Source organism: Oncorhynchus gorbuscha, linkage group LG21 (genome assembly GCF_021184085.1).
Source record: "Oncorhynchus gorbuscha isolate QuinsamMale2020 ecotype Even-year linkage group LG21, OgorEven_v1.0, whole genome shotgun sequence".
NCBI classification, from domain to species: domain Eukaryota; kingdom Metazoa; phylum Chordata; class Actinopteri; order Salmoniformes; family Salmonidae; genus Oncorhynchus; species Oncorhynchus gorbuscha.
In genome coordinates, this window is record NC_060193.1 from 48,011,979 (window position 1) to 48,035,272 (window position 23,294).

Sequence of the window (23,294 nt, forward strand, 5' to 3'; positions counted from 1 at the left end):
CCACTGATAATCTCCCTCAATCTGCGGCTCCACGTAAGATCTCACCCCGTGGGGTCAAAATGATCACAAGAAGGGTGAACAAAAATCACAGAACTACGCGGGGGGACCTAGTGAATGACCTGCAGAGAGCTAGGACCAAAGTAACAAAGCCTACCATCAGTAACACACTACGCCGCCAGGGACTCAAATCCTGCAGTGCCAGACGTGTCCCCCTGCCTAAGCCAGTACATGTCCAGGCCCGTCTGAAGTTTGCTAGAGAGCATTTGGATGATCCAGAAGAAGATTGGGAAAATGTCATATGGTCAGATGAAACCAAAATATAACTTTTTGGTAAAAACTCAACTCGTCGTGTTTGGAGGACAAAGAATGCTGAGTTGCATCCAAAGAACACCATACCTACTGTGAAGCATGGGGGTGGAAACATCATGCTTTGGGGCTGTTTTTCTGCAAGAGGACCAGGATGACTGATCCGTGAAAAGTGAAGAATGAATGGGGCCATATATCGTGAGATTTTGAGTGAAACCCTCCTTCCATCAGCAAGGGCATTGAAGATGAAACGTGGCTGGGTCTTTCAGCGTGACAATGATCCCAAACACACCGCCCGGGCAACGAAGTAGTGGCTTCTTAAGAAGCATTTCAAGGTCCTGGAGTGGCCTAGCCAGTCTCCAGATCTCAACCCCATAGAAAATCTTTGGAGGGAGTTGAAAGTCCAACAGCCCCAAAACATCACTGCTCTAGAGGAGATCTGCATGGAGGAATGGGCCAAAATACCAGCAACAGTGTGTGGAAACCTTGTGAAGACTTACAGAAAACGTTTGACCTCTGTCATTGCCAACAAAGGGTATATAACAAAGTATTGAGATAAACTTTTGTTATTGACCAAATACTTATTTTCCACCATAATTTGCAAATAAATTCATTAAAAATCCTACAATGTGATTTTCTGGATTTTTCTTTCTAATTTTGTCTGTCATGGTTGAAGTGTACCTATGATGAAAATTACAGGCCTCTCTCATCTCAAGTGGGAGAACTTGCACAATTGGTTGCTCACTAAATACTTTTTTTGCCCCACTGTAACTGTTGCTGGTTTGAGTTGAGGCTATTATGTTGAATGGTCTGGTGCCATTTTATTATTGCAGTTTGAATCATGAAAGGATATTGCAGGATGAATGATATATGGACATTAAGATGAATGATGAATGGATGTTAGGATGAATGAATATGAGGATGGTTAACTGGGAAAAACAAGGAAAGAAAAAACAAATCCCTTACTAAAAAGTTCCACGGGAATCTTACAGGAATTTGGGCCTCTGTGAAGGAATTGTGTAGGAATCCTGCAGGATTAATATATATATATAATATTATCAACAAAAGTTGATAACTGTCAGAAGTTTTGTATATGCTTCTACAGGACTTTTGCATTTTGCTTTGCACCAGATCTTGAGACTAATACAACCTCATAGTTTGTCTGAGGTTAAGATTACTCCAGTGATAGATCCTTTATTCAAGTTGATAACATGATAACCAATAACCATAATACAAGCCATGATTTAATCAATATTAAACAGCGATTCAGCAAACTATATGAATAATTCCTACCGTAAGATAATTCTACAAATACAACGTTAAGTACTCAAATATGTATCTGAGTAATGCGCCTTCTAGTCTCCACGCGGTAGGTGGCGCTTTGTCTATCTTAACTCTAACCGGATGCGCTCGCAAGGAAGGTCACAGTTATCGAAGATGGCGAAGTGTTGACAATAAGCCATATATTCTTACCAATATTACTATTTATTGAACAAGCTGGGTAAAACAATTTTTTTTGTAAAGGTTTTTCATCTTCATAGTAGTTCTACAGTAGTTGTGACCGGTTTCACAAAAACAAGTGCTTAAAATGTCTGAGACGAGTGGTTTGCGTCAACGGATAAGCTCCGTCATGGACATTCTAGCCTCCGCTGTGGTGACAGAGATTTGCAAATTAGTAGAGGATTGCTGTGGAGCGTTAAGTGTAGAAGTCTCTCAAAGCAAAGAGCAAATCAAAATGCTAGAGAAGCAACTCAGCCTGACCGAGTCGAGGTACATGTCGGTGAGTGGCAAAGGAGGTCAGACGCCTGTCAGCAGCGGCTCACCAATAAACAACAGTCCTTCGGGCAATTACCCCACGGCCAATGCCGATGATGCGGACGACACTCACGATGACAAAGGTGGGATATCGATTTGTAACTGGCTGTTGTCAGCCTTTGCCCTAATCGTAAACTAAGAAATGGTCAAGTTGATCTCTCTCTCTCTCTCCCCGGTAGCGCTGTACTCCAAATAGAGAGCAATGGCAGTGGTAAAGTACTTAAGTAAAAATACGTTAAAGTACTACATAAGACGTTTGTATGGGTATCTGTACTTTACTGTTTATATTTTTGACAACTTTTACTTCACTACATTCCCAATGAAAGTAATGTACTTTTTACTTTTTCTCCATACATTGACACTCAAAAGTACTAGTTTAATTTTGAATGCCAGGACAGGATGATGGTCCAATTAACGCACTTATCAAGAGAACATCCCTGGTCATCCATACTGCCTCTGATCTGGCAGACTCTCTAAACACATACTTATTTTGTAAATAATGTTGGAGTGTGCCCCTGGCTATCTGTAAAAAAAGAACAACAAGAAAATTGTGCCGTTTGCTTAATATAAGGAATTAGAAATTATTTGTACTTTTACTTTTGATACTTAAGTATATTTTAGCAATTACATTAACTTTTGATACTTTAGTATATTTAAAATTAAATCGTTTTAGGAGGGGCTGGAGATGATGAATACGTGCCGCCAACTGTGTCTGTCTATCCCTGTTCTCTCCTCTCTGCACAGACCATACAAACGCTCCACACCGCGTGGCCGCGGCCACCCTAATCTGGTGGTCCCAGCACGCACGACCCACGTGGAGTTCCAGGTCTCCGGTAGCCTCTGCAACTGCCGATCTGCGGCCAACAAGGCAGAGTTCATCTCAGCCTATGCCTCCCTCCAGTCCCTCGACTTCTTGGCACTGACGGAAACATGGATCACCACAGATAACACTGCCACTCGTACTGCTCTCTCTTCGTCCGCCCACGTGTTCTCGCACACCCCGAGAGCTTCTGGTCAGCGGGGTGGTGGCACCGGGATCCTCATCTCTCCCAAGTGGTCATTCTCTCTTTCTCCCCTTACCCATCTGTCTATCGCCTCCTTTGAATTCCATGCTGTCACAGTTACCAGCCCTTTCAAGCTTAACATCCTTATCATTTATCGCCCTCCAGGTTCCCTCGGAGAGTTCATCAATGAGCTTGATGCCTTGATAAGCTCCTTTCCTGAGGACGGCTCACCTCTCACAGTTCTGGGCGACTTTAACCTCCCCACGTCTACCTTTGACTCATTCCTCTCTGCCTCCTTCTTTCCACTCCTCTCCTCTTTTGACCTCACCCTCTCACCTTCCCCCCTACTCACAAGGCAGGCAATACGCTCGACCTCATCTTTACTAGATGCTGTTCTTCCACTAACCTCATTGCAACTCCCCTCCAAGTCTCCGACCACTACCTTGTATCCTTTTCCCTCTCGCTCTCATCCAACACTTCCCACACTGCCCCTACTCAGATGGTATCGCGCCGTCCCAACCTTCGCTCTCTCTCCCCCGCTACTCTCTCCTCTTCCATCCTATCATCTCTTCCCTCTGCTCAAACCTTCTCCAACCTATCTCCTGATTCTGCCTCCTCAACCCTCCTCTCCTCCCTTTCTGCATCCTTTGACTCTCTATGCCCCCTATCCTCCAGGCCGGCTCGGTCCTCCCCTCCCGCTCCGTGGCTCGACGACTCATTGCGAGCTCACAGAACAGGGCTCCGGGCAGCCGAGCGGAAATGGAGGAAAACTCGCCTCCCTGCGGACCTGGCATCCTTTCACTCCCTCCTTTCTACATTTTCCTCCTCTGTCTCTGCAGCTAAAGCCACTTTCTACCACTCTAAATTCCAAGCATCTGCCTCTAACCCTAGGAAGCTCTTTGCCACCTTCTCCTCCCTCCTGAATCCTCCTCCCCCTCCCCCCCCCCCTCCCTCTGCAGATGACTTCGTCAACCATTTTGAAAAGAAGGTCGATGACATCCGATCCTCGTTTGCTAAGTCAAACGACACCGCTGGTTCTGCTCACACTGCCCTACCCTGTGCTCTGACCTCTTTCTCCCCTCTCTCTCCAGATGAAATCTCGCGTCTTGTGACGGCCGGCCGCCCAACAACCTGCCCGCTTGACCCTATCCCCTCCTCTCTTCTCCAGACCATTTCCGGAGACCTTCTCCCTTACCTCACCTCGCTCATCAACTCATCCCTGACCGCTGGCTACGTCCCTTCCTTCTTCAAGAGAGCGAGAGTTGCACCCCTTCTGAAAAAACCTACACTCGATCCCTCCGATGTCAACAACTACAGACCAGTATCCCTTCTTTCTTTTCTCTCCAAACCTCTTGAACGTGCCGTCCTTGGCCAGCTCTCCCGCTATCCCTCTCAGAATGACCTTCTTGATCCAAATCAGTCAGGTTTCAAGACTAGTCATTCAACTGAGACTGCTCTTCTCTGTATCACGGAGGCACTCCGCACTGCTAAAACTAACTCTCTCCTCTGCTCTCATCCTTCTAGACCTATCGGCTGCCTTCGATACTGTGAACCATCAGATCCTCCTCTCCACCCTCTCCGAGTTGGGCATCTCCGGCGCGGCCCACGCTTGGATTGCGTCCTACCTGACAGGTCGCTCCTACCAGGTGGCGTGGCGAGAATCTGTCTCCTCACCACGCGCTCTCACCACTGGTGTCCCCCAGGGCTCTGTTCTAGGCCCTCTCCTATTCTCACTATACACCAAGTCACTTGGCTCTGTCATAACCTCACATGGTCTCTCCTATCATTGCTATGCAGACGACACACAATTAATCTTCTCCTTTCCCCCTTCTGATGACCAGGTGGCGAATCGCATCTCTGCATGTCTGGCAGACATATCAGTGTGGATGACGGATCACCACCTCAAGCTGAACCTCGGCAAGACGGAGCTGCTCTTCCTCCCGGGGAAGGACTGCCCGTTCCATGATCTCGCCATCACGGTTGACAACTCCATTGTGTCCTCCTCCCAGAGCGCTAAGAACCTTGGCGTGATCCTGGACAACACCCTGTCGTTCTCAACTAACATCAAGGCGGTGCCCGTTCCTGTAGGTTCATGCTCTACAACATCCGCAGAGTACGACCCTGCCTCACACAGGAAGCGGCGCAGGTCCTAATCCAGGCACTTGTCATCTCCCGTCTGGATTACTGCAACTCGCTGTTGGCTGGGCTCCCTGCCTGTGCCATTAAACCCCTACAAGTCATCCAGAACGCCGCAGCCCGTCTGGTGTTCAACCTTCCCAAGTTCTCTCACGTCACCCCGCTCCTCCGCTCTCTCCACTGGCTTCCAGTTGAAGCTCGCATCCGCTACAAGACCATGGTGCTTGCCTACGGAGCTGTGAGGGGAACGGCACCTCAGTACCTCCAGGCTCTGATCAGGCCCTACACCCAAACAAGGGCACTGCGTTCATCCACCTCTGGCCTGCTCACCTCCCTACCACTGAGGAAGTACAGTTCCCGCTCAGCCCAGTCAAAACTGTTCGCTGCTCTGGCCCCCCAATGGTGGAACAAACTCCCTCACGACGCCAGGACAGCGGAGTCAATCACCACCTTCCGGAGACACCTGAAACCCCACCTCTTTAAGGAATACCTAGGATAGGATAAAGTAATCCTTCTCACCCCCCCCTTAAAAGATTTAGATGCACTATTGTAAAGTGGCTGTTCCACTGGATGTCATAAGGTGAATGCACCAATTTGTAAGTCGCTCTGGATAAGAGCGTCTGCTAAATGACTTAAATGTAAATGTAATGAATATGAAGAGAAAATAAAATAAAAATATAAATGCCCCTTTAAGAGATTTCATACATTTTGTTTTGAGATATGTTACATTACCTGATGAAGATTCTTGTGAATTTGAAGCATTTATTTAATAAAAACAAGCACACAGAATTGATAAGGGTAATGTTAACGGACTGATATTATCTCCTAGAACAAAATGTTTTTAAGATCTCCTAAGAATTTTATTTGTTGTTGTTCCAAGACCAATGCAGTGTGATTGTAAAGATTTTGGACATGTTTGCAAAAGGGAGAAGCCAAGACGTTCAAGTTGTGGAAAAGATCATATCATACGTTTTAAAAGTGATGAAAATGTGACCTGTTGCAATTGGGGTGGGAACCATGAATGCCCAACAAGGGTGAAAAAGTATGAGCTGGCCAAACTCTGGGCTGTCCAGAGCATTTCACATGACGTGGCTGTTAAAAGGGTTGAGGGTTCGAATGGCGCTCCTGAAGAGTCCATGGTGTTGGATAGGCCTTCACTGAAGGCTGCAGCGTTTGCTGTTCAACATCAAGACCCAGATATGTTAAAGGTTAACAATGTGGCCTTTTATAGCTATGGGGATTAATGGCACTGCCAAGGTAGAGAGGAAGTCCAGAAACATAGATGTCATTGTGGACGGGGCAGAGCGGTTCTTGGAAATGAAATACTTCTCGGCGAAGGAGTTGCATGGAGTATTGTCACAAGCCAAACCACCCTCTCAGGTCATAGAGTCTGAGAAGGGAGATATGGAGTTTTGAAGGAAGTGGGAGATTTGGGGTGTTTTATTGTGGGTGGATTAAATACATTTTCTCTATCACATATGGGTTTTATTTATACCTTGTTTTTTTCCAACCCTGTCTAGTTGGTGGCAGTAATACACCTTTTTGTGATCCAGAACTTAATTGAACAGCTGACCAATTATGCAAAAGTTTAGTTCTTTGGATTACTGAATACAGTCGCACGCTGCACTACCTTTGCTTTCTTTAAATGGACCATTAGTGGTGTTTAGACCAGTATTGAGCAATGCGCCTTCCATTATAATCATTAGAGTCAGATTGCGGCTACTGGTAAAATGGTTGCCCATTATACACACTTGAAAAACTGTTTGGGTCAATCGACAACAATACAGATTCTTATTTTTTTAACCTTTATTTAACCAGGCAAGTCAGTTAAGAACAAATTCTTATTTTCAATGACGGGCTAGGAACAGTGGGTTATCTGCCTGTTAAGGGGCAGAACGACAGTTTTGTACCTTGTCAGCTCGGGGATTTGAACTTGCAACCTTTCGGTTACTAGTCTAACACTCTAACCACTAGGCTACCCTGCCACCCCATGAGCGTGAAATCCTGAACTATCTTTAAAAAAGAAGGTTGTGCCATCCTATCCTAGACCCCGTTATGTCAGATGGTGCATAAGCACCTATCTAATCGGTGTGTAAATGTTTTTAGCAGCACTAGTATTTGCACAACAGTGTTGATGGGAATTAGCTTGCAAAAAAACTTAATAGTGAAATAAAATGATATTTCTATTTACTCTGTCAATTGTCTGTAAGTTTGGTCCTTATGCAGGGGGGGAGAAATAAAAAAAATAAAAAATCTAATGGAATGTATAATTGAACAGACTTTCCAAACATGGGTCTGTTGTAACCCACTTTGTCTCTGCTTACCTCATGTAAAAAAAGAAAAAAAGTCCCCAACAACTTGTTGATTTTTTTTCTGTGCAGGTATGGTGCATGTGCAGGACTTTTATTTTGACATGAGGTAAGCGAAGAGGAAGTGGGTCTACAACAGACCCATGTTTGGAAAGTCTGTTTAATTTACGTTCTATTGTGTTTGTTTTTTTCAAATTTAAGTCCGTTTAAATTTAATTTAACTTCTGTCCTCAGGCAGACTTCTGTTTTTTAATTTTTTTAAACCCAACTAATTCCTAGCATTGCTAGTGTGTAAATACTAGCGTTGCTAGTGTGTAAATACTAGTGTTGCTAAAACCAGCTAATTAGCATTTCAGTTCTAACTCATCCTTTCTCCTTCAGATTTCCAGCAGTTCAATGTCTCTGAAGTGGAGTTTCTCCCTGAGCAGCAGCATTGTAAGCAGGAGTTGAGCCCCATCCTGGGGCAAGATGACTGGCACCCCATACAGATTAAAGAAGAACAGGAGGAATTCAGGATCATCCAGAAGGAGGAAGACTCTGTATTCACTCCTGCCTGGGTGAAAAGTGACTATGATCAGTACTCAACTCAGTCCTCACAAACCCAAAGTGAAGAATATGAAGACAGAATGGCCTCAACTGAACAGATCAAAACAGAACCTAAGGAAGATAATTCCTCAGAGCCAACCAGTGATTCTTATCCCCAGTGCAAATTGAAGAAGACATGGACAGAAATTGGACAAAGCTCGAAGGGTAGAAAAACCATGGATCTAAGGTCACCAGTGCAAATGAGTCACACAGAAGAGAAATCATTTTGCTGTAGTGATTGTGGTGAACGTTTCACTCAGATGGGAAAACTGGATGCTCATAGGAAGGCCCACAAAGGAAAGAAACCGCATCGCTGTGATGAATGTGGCAAATGTTATACTCAAAGTGGGTATCTAAACTATCACAGAAAGACTCACACAGGGGAGAAACCTCATCGCTGTCATGATTGTGGCAAATGTTTCTATCGAGTTGGTGATCTGACACTTCATATGAGGATTCACACAGGGGAAAAACCACTTTGCTGCCAGGTCTGTGGCAAATGTTTTGCTCGTCCTAGTAATCTGAGGTCTCACGTTAGGATTCACACAGAGAAATGTTATTCCTGTCATTATTGTGGCAAATATTTTCGGCGTAAAGATAGTCTGACCGTGCACATGAGGATTCACACAAGGGAAATCATATAATTGTTGCTATAGTAGCACATCTTTCAGCACTAGTGGTAGTCACATGAGTTCATGTGAGGATAAGTCACATGAGCTATAAACTATCAGGATTGTTGTAAATGTTTCAATAATTGTAAGAATATGAGGAGACTAAGAGCAGGAACCACATGCTACCATGACTTGCAAATATTTCATAACTGCCTTTCTTTAACATTAGCTAGGTTTCCATTCAATTGGCGACAGATATGAATGTGAATATTCTAAATTCTGCATAAGGAAAATATGCGCATTTTCCCACCTGTTTCCACCAAGCAGACTTGTTGTGGATAAAAATCAGTGTGTGATGACGTGGTGCACACAATGTACATTTTCACTTAAGTTTTCATGTACCAAATAAAAATCTAACTTTGTGAATAGTTTCGTCACAAACTGTTGCTATAAATAGCAAATGTGCCTACTCTGGTCTTGGCTCGTGCTCTCTAACCAACAGGTCGCAGAGACAGGGTAGGCTAGCCTTCATGATGAGATTTATTATGGATAAGAGTGAGAATATTTGTATTCATCGATCTTCATCTCAATAAGACCCTCAATATTTTTGAGAAAGGAGCATCAAGCTCATACCATGCACTTTCACCACCCTGTGAAGTTCATCATAACATGACACGTTCTACTCTGATTTAGCCATCGCCTCCTGTGTTCCTGACCCTGAGTTGGCTCTAGAAAATGTATTCTCCATATTTATTCCTCTGGCAGATACACACACCCTTTTTAAACAATTCAGAGTCAAAGATAGATCTAACCCTTGGCTTGAATCTGAGCTCATTCAGATGAGAAATCAGGCCTGGGCCAATTCAAGGAAACTGACTTTGTAGTGGACTGACAATCTTTCAGACAATTGAGAAACAGATGTCCTATCTCGATTTCAGAAGCTTAATCAAGCAATCTCTGACTCTGCTGGTGATCCTTCTAAGTTTTGGAAAACAGTCAATGTGCTGAATAGAACACATTCCTCGTCTTCCGTGCCAAGGCAGGCCTCTGGCATCATAACTGAGAAGAATGGGATAAGTGATGCTTTTAATCATCTTTTTTTATCTAGGCAGGCTTTTTACTTGAGAAAAACTGGTTTAAATGATCCTGGTAAGTCAATCAACTGCTCTTCCCTCTGCCAGCCTCCAGCTGACACGACTGTTAACCCGTCAACTTATAGTGAATCTTTGTTTATTTCAACAATTTACTATCTGTGATGTACTAGATGCTTTGCTTAAGATTGATGTGTAAAAATGTTTTTGTTTTTTAAATAATAATATTTAAAAATCCCCTGGGACTAATATGCTTGATCCATTTTAGCTGCAGTTCTCTGCCCCCCTGATTGCTAAATTATTAACCCATCTTTATCCTGACCATTATACAGTGGGACAAAAAAAAGTATTTAGTCAGCCACCAATTGTGCAAGTTCTCCCACTTAAAAAGATGAGAGGCCTGTAATTTTCATCATAGGTACACTTCAACTATGACAGACAAAATGATAATTTCTCTCCAGAAAATCACATTGTAGTATTTTTAATTAATTTATTTGCAAATTATGGTGGTAAATAAGTATTTGGTCAATAACAAAAGTTTATCTCAATACTTTGTTATACACCCTTTGTTGGCAATGACAGATGTCAAAGTTTTCTGTAAGTCTTCACAAGGTTTCCACACACTGTTGCTGGTATTTTGTCCCATTCCTCCATGCAGATATCCTCTAGAGCAGTGATGTTTTGGGGCTTTTGCTGGGCAACACTGACTTTCAACTCCCTCCAAAGATTTTTAATGGGGTTGAGATCTGGAGACTGGCTAGGCCACTCCAGGACCTTGAAATGCTTCTTACGAAGCCACTCCTTCGTAGCCCGGGCGGATCAGTCGTCCTGGTCCCTTTGCAGAAAAACAGCCCCAAAGCATGATGTTTCCACCCCCATGCTTCACAGTAGGTATGGTGTTCTTTGGATGCAACTCAGCATTCTTTGTCCTCCAAACACGACGAGTTGGGTTTTTACCAAAAAATTCCATTTTGGTTTCATCTGACCATATGACATTCTCCCAATCTTCTTCTGGATCATCCAAATGCTCTCTAGCAAACTTCAGATGGGCCTGGCCATGTACTGGCTTAAGCAAGGGGACACGTCCCGCACTGCAGGATTTGAGTCCCTGGTGGCGTAGTGTGTTACTGTTGGTAGGCTTTGTTACTTTGGTCCCAGCTCTCTGCAGGTCATTCACTAGGTCCCCCCGTGTGGTTCTGGGATTTTTGCTCACCTTTCTTGTGATCATTTTGACCCCACGGGGTGAGATCTTGCGTGAAGCCCCAGATCGAGGGAGATTATCAGTGGTCTTGTATGTCTTCCATTTCCTAATAATTGCTCTCACAGTTGATTTCTTCAAACTAAGCTGCTTACCTATTGCAGATTCAGTCTTCCCAGCCTGGTGCAGGTCTACAATTTTGTTTCTGGTGTCCTTTGACAGCTCTTTGGTCTTGGCCATAGTGGAGTTTGGAGTGTGACTGTTTGAGGTTGTAGACATGTGTCTTTTATACTGATAACAAGTTCAAACAGGTGCCATTAATACAGGTAACGAGTGGAGGATAGAGGAGCCTCTTAAAAAGAAGAAGTTACAAGTCTGTGAGAGCCAGAAATCTTGCTTGTTTGTAGGTGACCAAATACTTATTTTCCACCATTATTTGCAAAGAAATTCATAAAAAATCCTACAATGTGATTTTCTGGATTTTTTTCCCTCATTTTGTCTGTCATAGTTGAAGAGTATCTATGGTGAAAATTACAGGCCTCTAATCTTTTTAAGTGGGAGAACTTGCACAATTGGTGGCTGATTAAATACTTTTTTTGCCCCACTGTACATGGACTTGAAATGGCCACTTTAATAATGGAACACTAGTCACTTTACTCATGTTTAATGTTTACATACTGCTTTACTCATCTCATGTGTATATACTGTGTTCTATTCTACTGTATTTTAGTCTATTCCACTCTGACATTGCACATCTTAATATTGATATATTCCTTAATTCCATTATTTTCCTTTTAGGTTGTGTGCATTGTTGTGAATTGTTAGATATTACTGCATGGTTGGAGCTAGAAACACAAGCATCACCACACCTGCAATAACATCTGCTAAACATGTGTATGTGACAAATAACATTTGATTTGATTTAACTCGAATAAAAACTGTGGATGGAAATGTGGCTACTGTGTGTGAGACATTCACACAGGAGGAATCTTTCACACAGGAGGAATCTTACAAGTGTCTGTCAAATGCTTAAGTGCCAAAAGTGCATTGAATATTCTTTAGAGAATAAAAACTAAGAAGAAACTATATAGGCTAAGTGATGATTGCTTCAAAACAAAGGCTTAAGCAGACACATGGAGAGAATGCACGGGAACATGACTGTGCCCTGTGTAGGGAAGGGCATCAGACAGACAAGTTACTATTGTTCACAGTTTAACTTGATTATATTTGTCTCATTTTATAACTTTCCATGTGAACCCTGCCAGGCAATCACTGCACAATATCTGTCAAATAATTGGTCCAACGATAGTGATACAATTATCTTGATCTGATGAAATCCACGTTGATGCAAGCTGTAACTGAGTCTAGCTCAAACGGCCACTTAAACTGGTCCTATTGAATCCAGTAGAGACCATTAGATTCCAGTTCAGCCCACTAGACACCAGTAGCCATTCTCTACCTGAACAAACTGGATTTTCACCTAGGGAATTGATACATTGTTTATCTACACATACATGTATGATACCTACTTCGGTGTGTAGTTATCGTGTGTTTAACCCTCTTTATATATATATATAAATAAAATAATTGATATTTAAAAAAATATATTTAAAAAATACTTATATATTCTTTAAATTTAAAAAAATAATAATCACAGCCCCCATCTCCGCGGGAAGTCTTTTGCCTTTTGGGAGGCCGTAGTTGTAAATAAAAATGTGTTCTTAACTTACTTGCCTAGTTAAATAAAGGTTACATTTTTTAAAAATGAGAATTTTCATCCTTGTAAGTCAATAAAACATTTTATGGAAAGGTTATGGAGTGATTTCTTGAAGAGTGGGAATCCTGTTTTTTTTTATTAAACAATTACCACATTACTTCAAGAGATCCGTGAGTTGTAATACCAGTATAAAATGTTAATTCCATTTTTGCTTTTATTGTTAATTTTACAGTTTCACATAATATTCTTACTTTGAAGGATTAAAATAACTTGCCCCGGAAGTTCTTCTTTACTCTTATAGGCTTCACGGGTGACGGAACGCAATACGAGCTAGCCATTGGCATTATCTGAAAAAAATGTCTAAATTGGAGTTGTTGAGAGTGATTTTTAACCAACGATGTACAGGGCCTGCGGAGGAGATATTCAGAGCCGTTGCAAAAACGATATCAGAGTACCAGGACAACGTTTATCTATCGAAAGAAGACAACCGACGTCTACAGGGGCTGCTTGACATCATCCTGAAACCTGAGATAAAGATGTATAGAGCCGGTTTGTTACTTTCTCAGTATTCAACATTAATTTTAAAAACATTTGCATTGTTTAGGATTTAATTCAGTGCTGCAGGAAGCTAGCTTAAGTAACGTGGTTAGAAAACTAGGCAGCAATGTTGAAGGGGTGATCAGGGGTTGTCACTAGTTGCCACAGCCACAAAATCAATCGGCTCTATCGTAAACATTTATAAAAACAAAAAGTCGATTTTTGGTATTAATTTAAGGTTAGGTATAAGGTTAGCATTGGGTTAGGGTTAAAAACAGATTTTTTAAGAAGAAATTGTACAATAGTTTGACTTTGAAACAGAGACCGTGGAGCATGTATTGCAACAGTGTGGGCAGTATCAGAGGGAAAGAGGTTGCGATCTAGAATGAGGGAGAAGGGGATACAGGAAATCAGTTTAACGAGTATATTGAGTAGAACGTCCTTAGATATAGTCTCAAATATTTTATATATATATATATATATATATATGAGCAATGGGGCTGGCAGGTAGGTTTTAGTTTCACCCTGTCACTGGCCCACACTCCAGGACAGTAGGTGGCGGTAATTCACCATAACGTTGGATGCCAAGATTGACCACACCAAATAAGTAGTGACGCAACTATGGCTGGGGGCATCTTCGTTACGCCAATTATGTTGCAAAACCATTAGTAAACAGAAGCGAATGAAACGGGAGGGACCTACCTGAATTTGTCAAATAGAAACAATCGTTTGCTCTGTTTGGTTCTTAAAAACTGAACGGTTTCCGTAATGAAAACGCCCCAGATATACTGTATGAGGAGATGCTTGTCTTCTCCCTAACAATTGGATTTGATGTCCACAGAGCAGAACGGAGGGCTGTCAAGCTCATTCCTGTTCCTCTCTTTGGATTGGTGGAAATACCTTATTTGAATTTTCTTTTGAATATTTGACGAGGGGTGTTTTAAGTCAACGGATAATATTCAATGGGGAATGAGACGCTATGCTATCCTCATGAATATGCATTGAAGTCTTGAATTTCAACAGGGACAACTAGTGTTTTTTTCCTCAAAGTTACCAGGATGTCAGTACATCATATTTATATCAGTGGCACCATCATTTGGGAGGGTGGGCTTCTAGTATGGAATCAATGGAAATGTATTAAGGTATGTGTTTGATATCATTCCATTTACTCCATTCCAGCCAATACTATTAGCGGTCCTCCTCTCACCAGCCTTCTGCAGTACACTTGTAATAACCTAAGTGTTACAAAACTTATATTAGATCAAATTAGCCTTTAAAAAAAAATCAAAATGGCAATACATTTTTATCCTGACAAAATTCCACACTCATTCCCCCCCATGCAAAAACTCCTCACTTGCTTGATAATTAATGACCTGCTTAATGTGGACAGATTTGGGGGGGAATAAACCCTCTCGCTTCGGCTCTTCCCCTCTGCCATGACTCCACTAGCAGCCTGCCTCTGCATCATTTCTAGCCTGAACAGTCGTTAGTAGTCGCTGTTTCTGTCTTTTGATGTTCCCACTATCGTTTGAACAGACATTGTACATTAGCTAACACACTAATTTCCCTGCTATACATTAAACATCCTCCATTAAGGTTGCGAAAGGTGCCGGTGTCCTCCTTACTAACTTAAATGGATAGAGGCAAAAAAAAAAAAAAAACGGGCAGAATATGCCTCCTGTCTTAATGAAACACTTTTCCAGTTTATAGTCAAATCAACTGAAATCAACACAATTATTTGATTTAGGGCTGTCCCTGACAACAACAAAAACATCTTGGTTGACCGAAAGTCTTCTGTTCTTTTCACAAATCTATTGCTCAATTTTTCACAAATCTATTGCTCAATTTTTCAACATATATTTTTTTCTATATATAGAGACACTCTGTTTTAATAAAATCAACTATATGCATTGAGCTTGTTTGATGCCTCAAGAGGGCGACAGAGATCTAGATAACCAGAAGAAAAAAACAATTAACCTGACCAGACTATTCTGCTCCAGCTCCTGCTGGCTTTTGCTGATTCTGCCATTACTCTCCTGAAGTTGCTGGTAATAGGCTACATGGGGAGTCGGCAACCTCTCTCATATGGAATGCCAATTTATCTTACCATTTCTGAGGATCTGTGTGCCAGTTATGGTTTTCATATGCATTTTCACGAAACCATTTAATTTATAACGTCTTCATATCTTAATCATTGTCATGTAGTTAATCAAAATTCTATCCAAATGAAAATGATACAAACCTAAAAAGCAACTTCTGTTGCCATTGTCAACTATGTAAAAATAGCCTACATAAAGCCAACAAATAAAAATATTGCAGCCTGCAGGTAGAAAATATCCTGATAAAAATAAATATCCTATAAATCACATTGGCTACATTTGGCCTGTCTGCAACAAACTTGAAACATTGTATTAACTTGGGTCCAGCTGGAAGCTTGCTACTTGCAACATTGTATAAAATACAGTGAGCTTGGGACAGACACAGCTGTAGGCCATTTGCGCAAGGGATAAGAAGCAGTGCTTGACTTGGGCAGGAGCTCACCAGAACTGAGTACCGACACCCTCAAAAAAATGCTTGAGCTCCTGTTCCTCTTATAGAATATAAGCTCAAAAGTATTGTGGAGCTCCTGCACCTAAATATAAACAGTACCAGGACCCAAAATGAGTACCATAACCTATTTCAGTCCAAGTCAAGCACTAATAAATAAGCCTATTTTTATGACTTTTCCACTGGATCAGAGCATGACATTTTCCCCTTTCACGCCGAGTGGTTATCGAAAGAGAGAAAGAGCTGGAAAGATTGTATTGTAATTGTAAAAGACTTAGTTTGCTTGCTGTTTTTGAGGTGAAGAAAACATTACTTTGAGAAGCTCCACAGGTCATTAGTGGTGGTGCATTAAGCCAGTCAGAAATACTATCAGATCTCCAAATGGGCACCTTTTCTATGCCTACATTTGCGCGCAGGCCAGGTAGCCTATAGAACTACTTCTATGCGTGCACATCCTTACACAACATTGACAGCAGCGCTCGAAACAAAACACACAGACTAAATTGACAGAACTCAAATTGAATTAAATAAACCAAAACTTGTTTCTCACAAGTGTAGTATAGGTTGTGCAAACAATTGTCCACTCTGACAATGAGAACAGGAATAATAATATTAAATGCATTAAAATAAATGACTGGAACCAAAGTAAAACATTGAAGATTAGTAATTATAAGAATTAACGGTAAATGTACTACTGGTGATATACACTACCGGTCAAAAGTTATAGAACACCTACTCATTCAAGAGTTTTTCTTTTTGTACTCTTTTATAAATTGTAGAATAATAGTGAAGACACAAAACTATGAAATAACACATGGAATCATGTAACCAAAAAAGTGTAAAACAATTCAAAATATATTTTGAGATTCTTCAAAGTAGCCACCCTTTGCCTTGATGACAGCTTTGCACACTCTTGACATTCTCTCAACCAGCTTCGTGAGGTAGTCACCTGGAATGCATTTAAATTAACAGGTGTGCCTTGTTAAAAGTTAATTTGTGGAATGTCTTTCCTTAATGTGTGTGAGCCAATCAGTTGTGTCGTGACACGGTATATTGTTAAATATATTTTTATTGAACACTTTTTTGGTTACTATATGTGTTATTTCATAGCTTTGATGTCATCATTATTCTACAATGTAGAAAATAGTACAAATAAAGAAACCCTTGAACGAGTAGGTGTTATAAAACTTTTGACCGGTAGTGTATGTAATGAGAATTAATATACACTAACAATCAAAAGCAAACATTTCACACAATGAAGTTGTGAAACGATGGATGTGCACAAATTGCCGGGAGAGAGCGCATTCTGGAGAGTGAAGTGCATTGTTCATCTGGGCGCATGTTCAATCTGCCGTTTGCATTTACCATGCAGCATTTATGATGATATGACCTCCGCAGAAGTCAGGGCATTCATACTTCTGTGAAGCGCAAGAGCAGTGCAGAGATGTTGTCAAGAAAGTGAGTTTGTGTTTATACAGAATGTACCACCCCCACGTACTGTCAACCAATCATGTCAATGCGGAGCTATACAGAGCCCTCTGCATTGTTGCAAAATTTGGGAGGTGCATGACGATGCGGCACAGAGCTCGATTTGGCCTCTGCGTCATGTGGAGTCTCCGACCACGTTTTCAAATCAAGCATAGATTGGCTTTAGTCTAGGCCTCCGCAATGGATTAGTTCAGAGATGGGTGCAGATATATATATATATATATATTTATTTATTTTATATTTAAGCACTGGCGGTCACACCCCAATTTGTTACTGCTTGACTAAAACAATCTCGGTTGACCAACAGCCTAACGACCAAACAATCGACCAGTCGATTAATTGGGGTCAGCCCTAATTTGATTTGACATTGCACAGTTGCAATTCCATAGATGTTTTGCTAGTTGTGGCTTAAGTTAGCCAATGTTTGTCGTCGGCTGTTTAAAGATTCATAGGCTACTTTCAAGGTGAAGAACCAACTAGAATTACGTCGTAAAAGGCTGGACTTATACTTCAACAGGGACCCCGATTATTTTTGTCGGTAATTGTCTACACTGTCAGTTGAGGATGAAGTACTGCCTGACATAAGACAATGCAAAGACCACCTGTCTCATCAGCTTATAAATTCTAACTCCTCTTTTCTCCATCCCTTCAGATTTTGAGCAGTTCATTGTCTCTGAGGTGGAGTTTCCCCCTGAGCAGCAGCACTTTGAACAAGAGTGGAGCCCCGATTTGGGGCAAGATGACTGGAACCCCATACAGATTAACAAGAAGCAGGAGGAATTCCGGATCATCCAGGAGGAGGAAGACTCTATATTCACTCCTGCCTGGGTGAAAAGTGACTATGATCAGTTCTCAACTCAGTCCTCACAAACCCAAAGTGAAGAATACAAAGACAGACCAAAACCTAAGGAAGTGGATTATTCAAAGCCAACCAGTGGCTCTCGGCCCAAATCGAGGAGGACACAGACAGAAAAGAGAAAAAGTTTTATCAGCTCCGAGGGTAGAAAATCAATGGATCTGAAATCAGCAGTGCAAAGGAGGTGTCAGACAGCAGATAAATCATTTTGCTGTAGTGATTGTGGGGAGTGTTTCACTCAGATGGGAAAACTGAATTCTCATAGGATCATGATACACTCCAGAGGTAATCAGTTTTGCTGTGATGAATGTGGCAAATGTTTTGCTCAGTGGGGATATCTGGATTCTCATATGAAGATTCACACAAGGGTGAATTGTGGCAAAGTATTCACTCAGTCTGACCGCTTCGAACCCTCCTTGACCACTTTGAAGGATCACACAGGAGAGAAATTGTATTGCTGTGGGGAATGTGGCAAATATTTTTCTAATGCTGGGTCCCTGAATTATCATACGAGGTCGCACACAGAGGAGAAATCGCATCGCTGCCATGATTGTGGCAAATGTTTTTTTGAATTTAGGGATCTGAATATTCACATGAGGATTCACACAGGGGAGAAACGTTTTTGCTGCCAGTTCTGTGGAAAATGTTATAATCAGCACACTTCTCTAAGTTATCACATGAAGAATCACACGGGAGACATCTTGTAACTGTCATTATTGTGGCAAATATTTTCGTCATAAAGGTCATCTGACAACGGATATGAGGATTCACACGAGGGAAATCAGATAATCGTTGCTATAGTAGCAGATCTTTAAGCACTGGTGGTCACAAGTGCATACGAGGATAATCAGATGAGCAGTAAACTATTTTGCTGTCAGGATTGTTGTAAATGGTTCACTTCTTCCAATCTGAATCGTCTGGGGAGACCGAGGGGAGGAACCACATTAATACCATGACTAGCAAATCTTTTCTGTAGAAAATGCTTTAGTGCCAGAAGTGCGTTGACTAGTCATCGGAGAACACACAGCTAAGAACAACCTTCAAAGCCTAAAAGGGTCACCTGAGGACATTGCTTGAATGACCTTTACTCTGGTAGTCCTGAAAACAAATGTTATTTTATTGGTCACATACACATATTTAGCAGATGTTATTGCGGGTGTAGCGAAATGCTTGTTTTCCTAGCTCCAACAGTGCAATAGTATCTAACAGTTTTTAAAAAATGCCCTGGGGGGTAAGAAACAAAGGATCCAATTTGGGAAAGTTGTAATGCTGGGGAGTTACCGCCACTCTGATATCCAAAAGTACTTTCCGGCTGTATGTAATAACACAAAACGTTCTGGGCCAGTAAATGTAAGAAATAACAAAACAAACAAAAACAAATACTGCAAAGTTACATAGCTAGAGGCAAAGCTGCCATGTCTGTCGGCATCATCTATGCATAACTATTAAAAAGCCATAATCGAGACATATTCTGCTTAACCTGTCATTTTCCATTCTGCATTGGCTGTAACTTTCATTAAGTGTAAAGCTGTATTTTTCTACTGAGAACAGAACTTGTATGGTTAATTGTGTAGCCCGCCTCTTCCAGAAACCATTTTGTGTGTTTCATTGTTCAGTATCACCCATCGTCTATAATGATGCATGTATGTCTCATTCAGAATTAATATTCTTATCACTCCGAAGAATAATTAGCCCTTGAGCCATTTTAGCAGTTGTATCTTGAAGAGGTTGCTGACTTTGTGCTGAGTGATCTCCCAGTAGGCCTACTGTTTGCAACATTAAATACTTTTTCTGAATGTGATGACTGTCACCTGACTTGTCTCTTTTCACACTGACAATTTTCATTGGAGCCTTTAAGGCCATGATACACTTGGAATTTCTGGAGGTAATGTTGCCTCTGTATCATGGGCTTAAGAGTACACATGGAGAGAAACATGACTGTCCTGTGTGGGGGAAGGGCATCACAGAAGATTGAGGCACATTTTGTAACTTCCACCTGTTAGTGGAGACATGCCACAGTTCTTATTTTAAGTCATTCAGTTTTTCAGAAGTATCTAATCGGATTACAATATTTTTGTAGTCAGATTAGTTTTGAATGTGTTGAAGTCTGTCCAGTGTTGTGGCGGGGAGTCGGTAGAGAATAGTGTTGCAGTAGTCCAGGCCGGATACAACAAGGGCGTGAATGAGGGTTTCAGCAGTGGGGTCAGTAAGAGAGGGTCTCAGTCATGAAATGTTTGAGGTGGAAGAAGGCTGACTTGGTGGTTTACTTCCCAGAAGATCCAATCAATATCATGAACGAGCTGTATTAGGTCAACATGAATGAGAAATACTCTTGGACATAAAGAAGGCAATATTATCCGGAAAGTATGTATTTTGAATGTATCAATAACATCATTCTGATACTCTCCTCATACAGAGACATTCAAAATATAACGGAATCCCTGTTTTTAATCATGTGAAAACAGACTTTGAACCAGAGCTGTGAGTTTCCTACAGTACTCTGTACTGTTTAATAGTTACATAATTCAAATCAAATCAAACTTGATTCACTTAGGGACCTATTTACTCAGGACATTTACGGCATTCCTAGGCATGCCTTTACTACGCACTTCTCAGTAGTTGGTATTCGGACTAACCTTATGTAGGTACGAGACGATTTGTGGGTGTGGCTCCCTTGCGCGCACTGAATACATTTTGTTTTACCCTAGAAAACACCCACTGAGCGACAGACTTGAATCGATCAGGTAATTTATTCAATTATTTTTTTCTGCTCCCGTATCTAAAGCAATCCCTTTAAATACGGTGTACCTTTAATTTGAATCTGATCGGCACAAGACAAATCTAGCCTACGGATAATGCGTTCAGAATATGGAGATCAATGAAAGATACCCATCAAAACATGAATATTTGTCTCCGTTTCAGAAACCATGGGTAGATTTAAAAACCCTCTGATAGATATATTACACATTTTTCGTAAGGTAAGTATTCATGAATCCTAGGTTACTTCCAGGAAAAATAGGGTTGTATAGGGCTTTTATGCATAAAAGAAAACTAAGCAGTGTACATTATTAGTAGGATATAAATGAACCCTGATTGCCCGCACTGATCATGGAACTGTGTGACAATAAGGTCCAAGTCTTGCGCTGCAATTTGAGTTCAAACTATAATGATTTGGTCTGCGCTCCATTATTGTTTTATAAGCTTAGATGCCGGGATGAATACTACAATTTGTGCGAGGCCTTCAATTAAATCATATCCACTATTACTAGCGACCCTCCGTAACAACCACAAGAACGTGACAGCGTTTACAGAAGAAAAAAAATGAAGGTAGTCTAAACCAAACAATGCAATGGAATTATACGAAATGTAGGGTACCAACTGAGGGGAACTAACACTAAATGTGTTAAATAAGAGTTAATACTGAGGGTCACTACCTATATAGCGGCGAATAACATTTGACATAAAGCAAATGATAGGAAACAGGAAACGTCGTAGCATATAATTAAAGCATTTTAGAGCGACTCACTGTGCTCGGCTTTGCTTTGTCATCTCATTTGGCTTGCGTCTCCAAGTTTAGTCCTACAAGTTATAAGAGCATAGAATTGCAATTATTTACAACGGCACAGCATTCCATACTTCACAGTGGGGAAAAGGGCAGAAATAGCATTCGTGTTGATTTGCTTATGAGTTTTCTTCAGCAATCATAAAGGTAAATGCTCTTATCAGTTTATAAATTACAGTGCATGGAGAATGGTGTCAAACCTATGGGGGGAAAATGAAGTATATGTTTTTCCACTTGAAACCGACAGGTTGCTCAACCTTATTCTTGGGATTTTCACGGTAAAGTGGTGACATTATGAGGGAATGAAGTCGAGGTCAGAATATGGTTTATATGTAGACACACCTCCATTTATTTGATCTCCTCCCCAAACACGTGCCTGGCTGGCACTAGCGTTTCCCATGCTTCAGTTCAACGTCAGAATACCATAGAGAGGGCAGTGCAAAAAAAATGGAATTAAGTTCCATTTACATTTGCAACTCGGTCTGAATTACCCCAATAGAACTGTTTACAAAAGTAAATCTATCACATCTAGAGCACGTATTATTCAGAGTTTACATAACTTTTTTTTCAGTTGTCCAAACCCTGCCTTTTAACTTCCATCTTCTGATGCAGGTCAGCGTTTTTTTCCGTTATGAGTCTTGTTCTGGAGGCAGCTCTGCAGACTGGTCACTAGGTCGCACAGCCACAAAATCACGAAGTCTGATTTGACCTTAACCTTAAATTAAGACCAAAGAGCAAAAACATTTTTTCATAATTGTTTCGATATAGCTAATTTTGACTTTGCAGCTGACCCATCTAGCAGAAATCACTCAATTTTTCCTCAAGGACAAGACTCAACCCAATAAACTTCAACCGGCTCTTCTGACAGATCTTTGTCTAAATATTTTTGCTTATGTTTTATTCTTGTTCTCTTTTGTGAACTTTATTCATATGTTTTAACAGCTGAGCTGTACGACTGAATCTTTTCCCACAGCCATATTCCTCTCATGTGTGTCAGTTTGTGTATGGTTAGGTTCCCCTTGACACTAAAACTTTTCCCACAATCACCACAGCCAAATGGTTTCTCTCTTGTGTGAGTCAGTTTGTGCACATTCAGGTGCCCCTTCTGATAGAAGCTTTTCCCACAATCACCACAGCTAAAGGGTTTCTCTCCTGTGTTAGTCAGTTTATGCTTCTTTAGCGAGTCCTTAAATTGAACCTTTTCCCAGTCACCACAGCTAAATAGTTTTACTCCCATGTAAGTCAGATTATACATGTTTAGGGGCTGCTTGCGATTGAAGCTCTTCCCACAGTCACCACAGCTAAATGGTTTCTCTCTTATGTGAGTTAGTTTATGCATGGTTAGATTTCCCTTCTGTTTGAAGCTCTTCCCACAGTCCCTACAGCTAAATTGTTTCTCTCCTGTGTGAGTCTCAACATGTTCGGTTAGGTTACTCTTGAGACTGAAGCTTTTCCCGCAGTCACCAGAACTAAATGATTTCTCCCCTGTGGGAGTCTGTATATATTGGGTTAGGTTCCCCCTGTGATTAAAG

The 23,294-nt window shown here is 41.3% G+C and overlaps 2 protein-coding genes across 3 annotated transcripts; both read left to right on the forward strand.

The window, feature by feature from the left end:
* The first annotated feature begins 1,724 nt into the window (after window positions 1-1,724).
* On the forward strand, window positions 1,725-10,236 carry LOC124008303 (gastrula zinc finger protein XlCGF48.2-like). 2 transcript variants are annotated; one of them, XM_046319470.1, is made up of 3 exons: window positions 1,725-2,204; window positions 7,643-7,679; window positions 7,952-10,236. In XM_046319470.1, the coding sequence occupies exons 1-3, from the start codon at window positions 1,895-1,897 to the stop codon at window positions 7,974-7,976; spliced, it is 372 nt and encodes a 123-aa protein (XP_046175426.1). In that variant the 5' UTR covers window positions 1,725-1,894; the 3' UTR covers window positions 7,977-10,236. The 2 variants fall into 2 exon arrangements, with proteins under 2 accessions (XP_046175426.1, XP_046175425.1); XM_046319469.1 differs by lacking the exon at window positions 7,643-7,679.
* A 2,844-nt stretch (window positions 10,237-13,080) lies between these two features.
* On the forward strand, window positions 13,081-20,001 carry LOC124008394 (zinc finger protein 184-like). The gene is made up of 2 exons (XM_046319654.1): window positions 13,081-13,321; window positions 17,997-20,001. The coding sequence occupies exons 1-2, from the start codon at window positions 13,129-13,131 to the stop codon at window positions 18,905-18,907; spliced, it is 1,104 nt and encodes a 367-aa protein (XP_046175610.1). The 5' UTR covers window positions 13,081-13,128; the 3' UTR covers window positions 18,908-20,001.
* The last annotated feature ends 3,293 nt before the right edge of the window (window positions 20,002-23,294 follow it).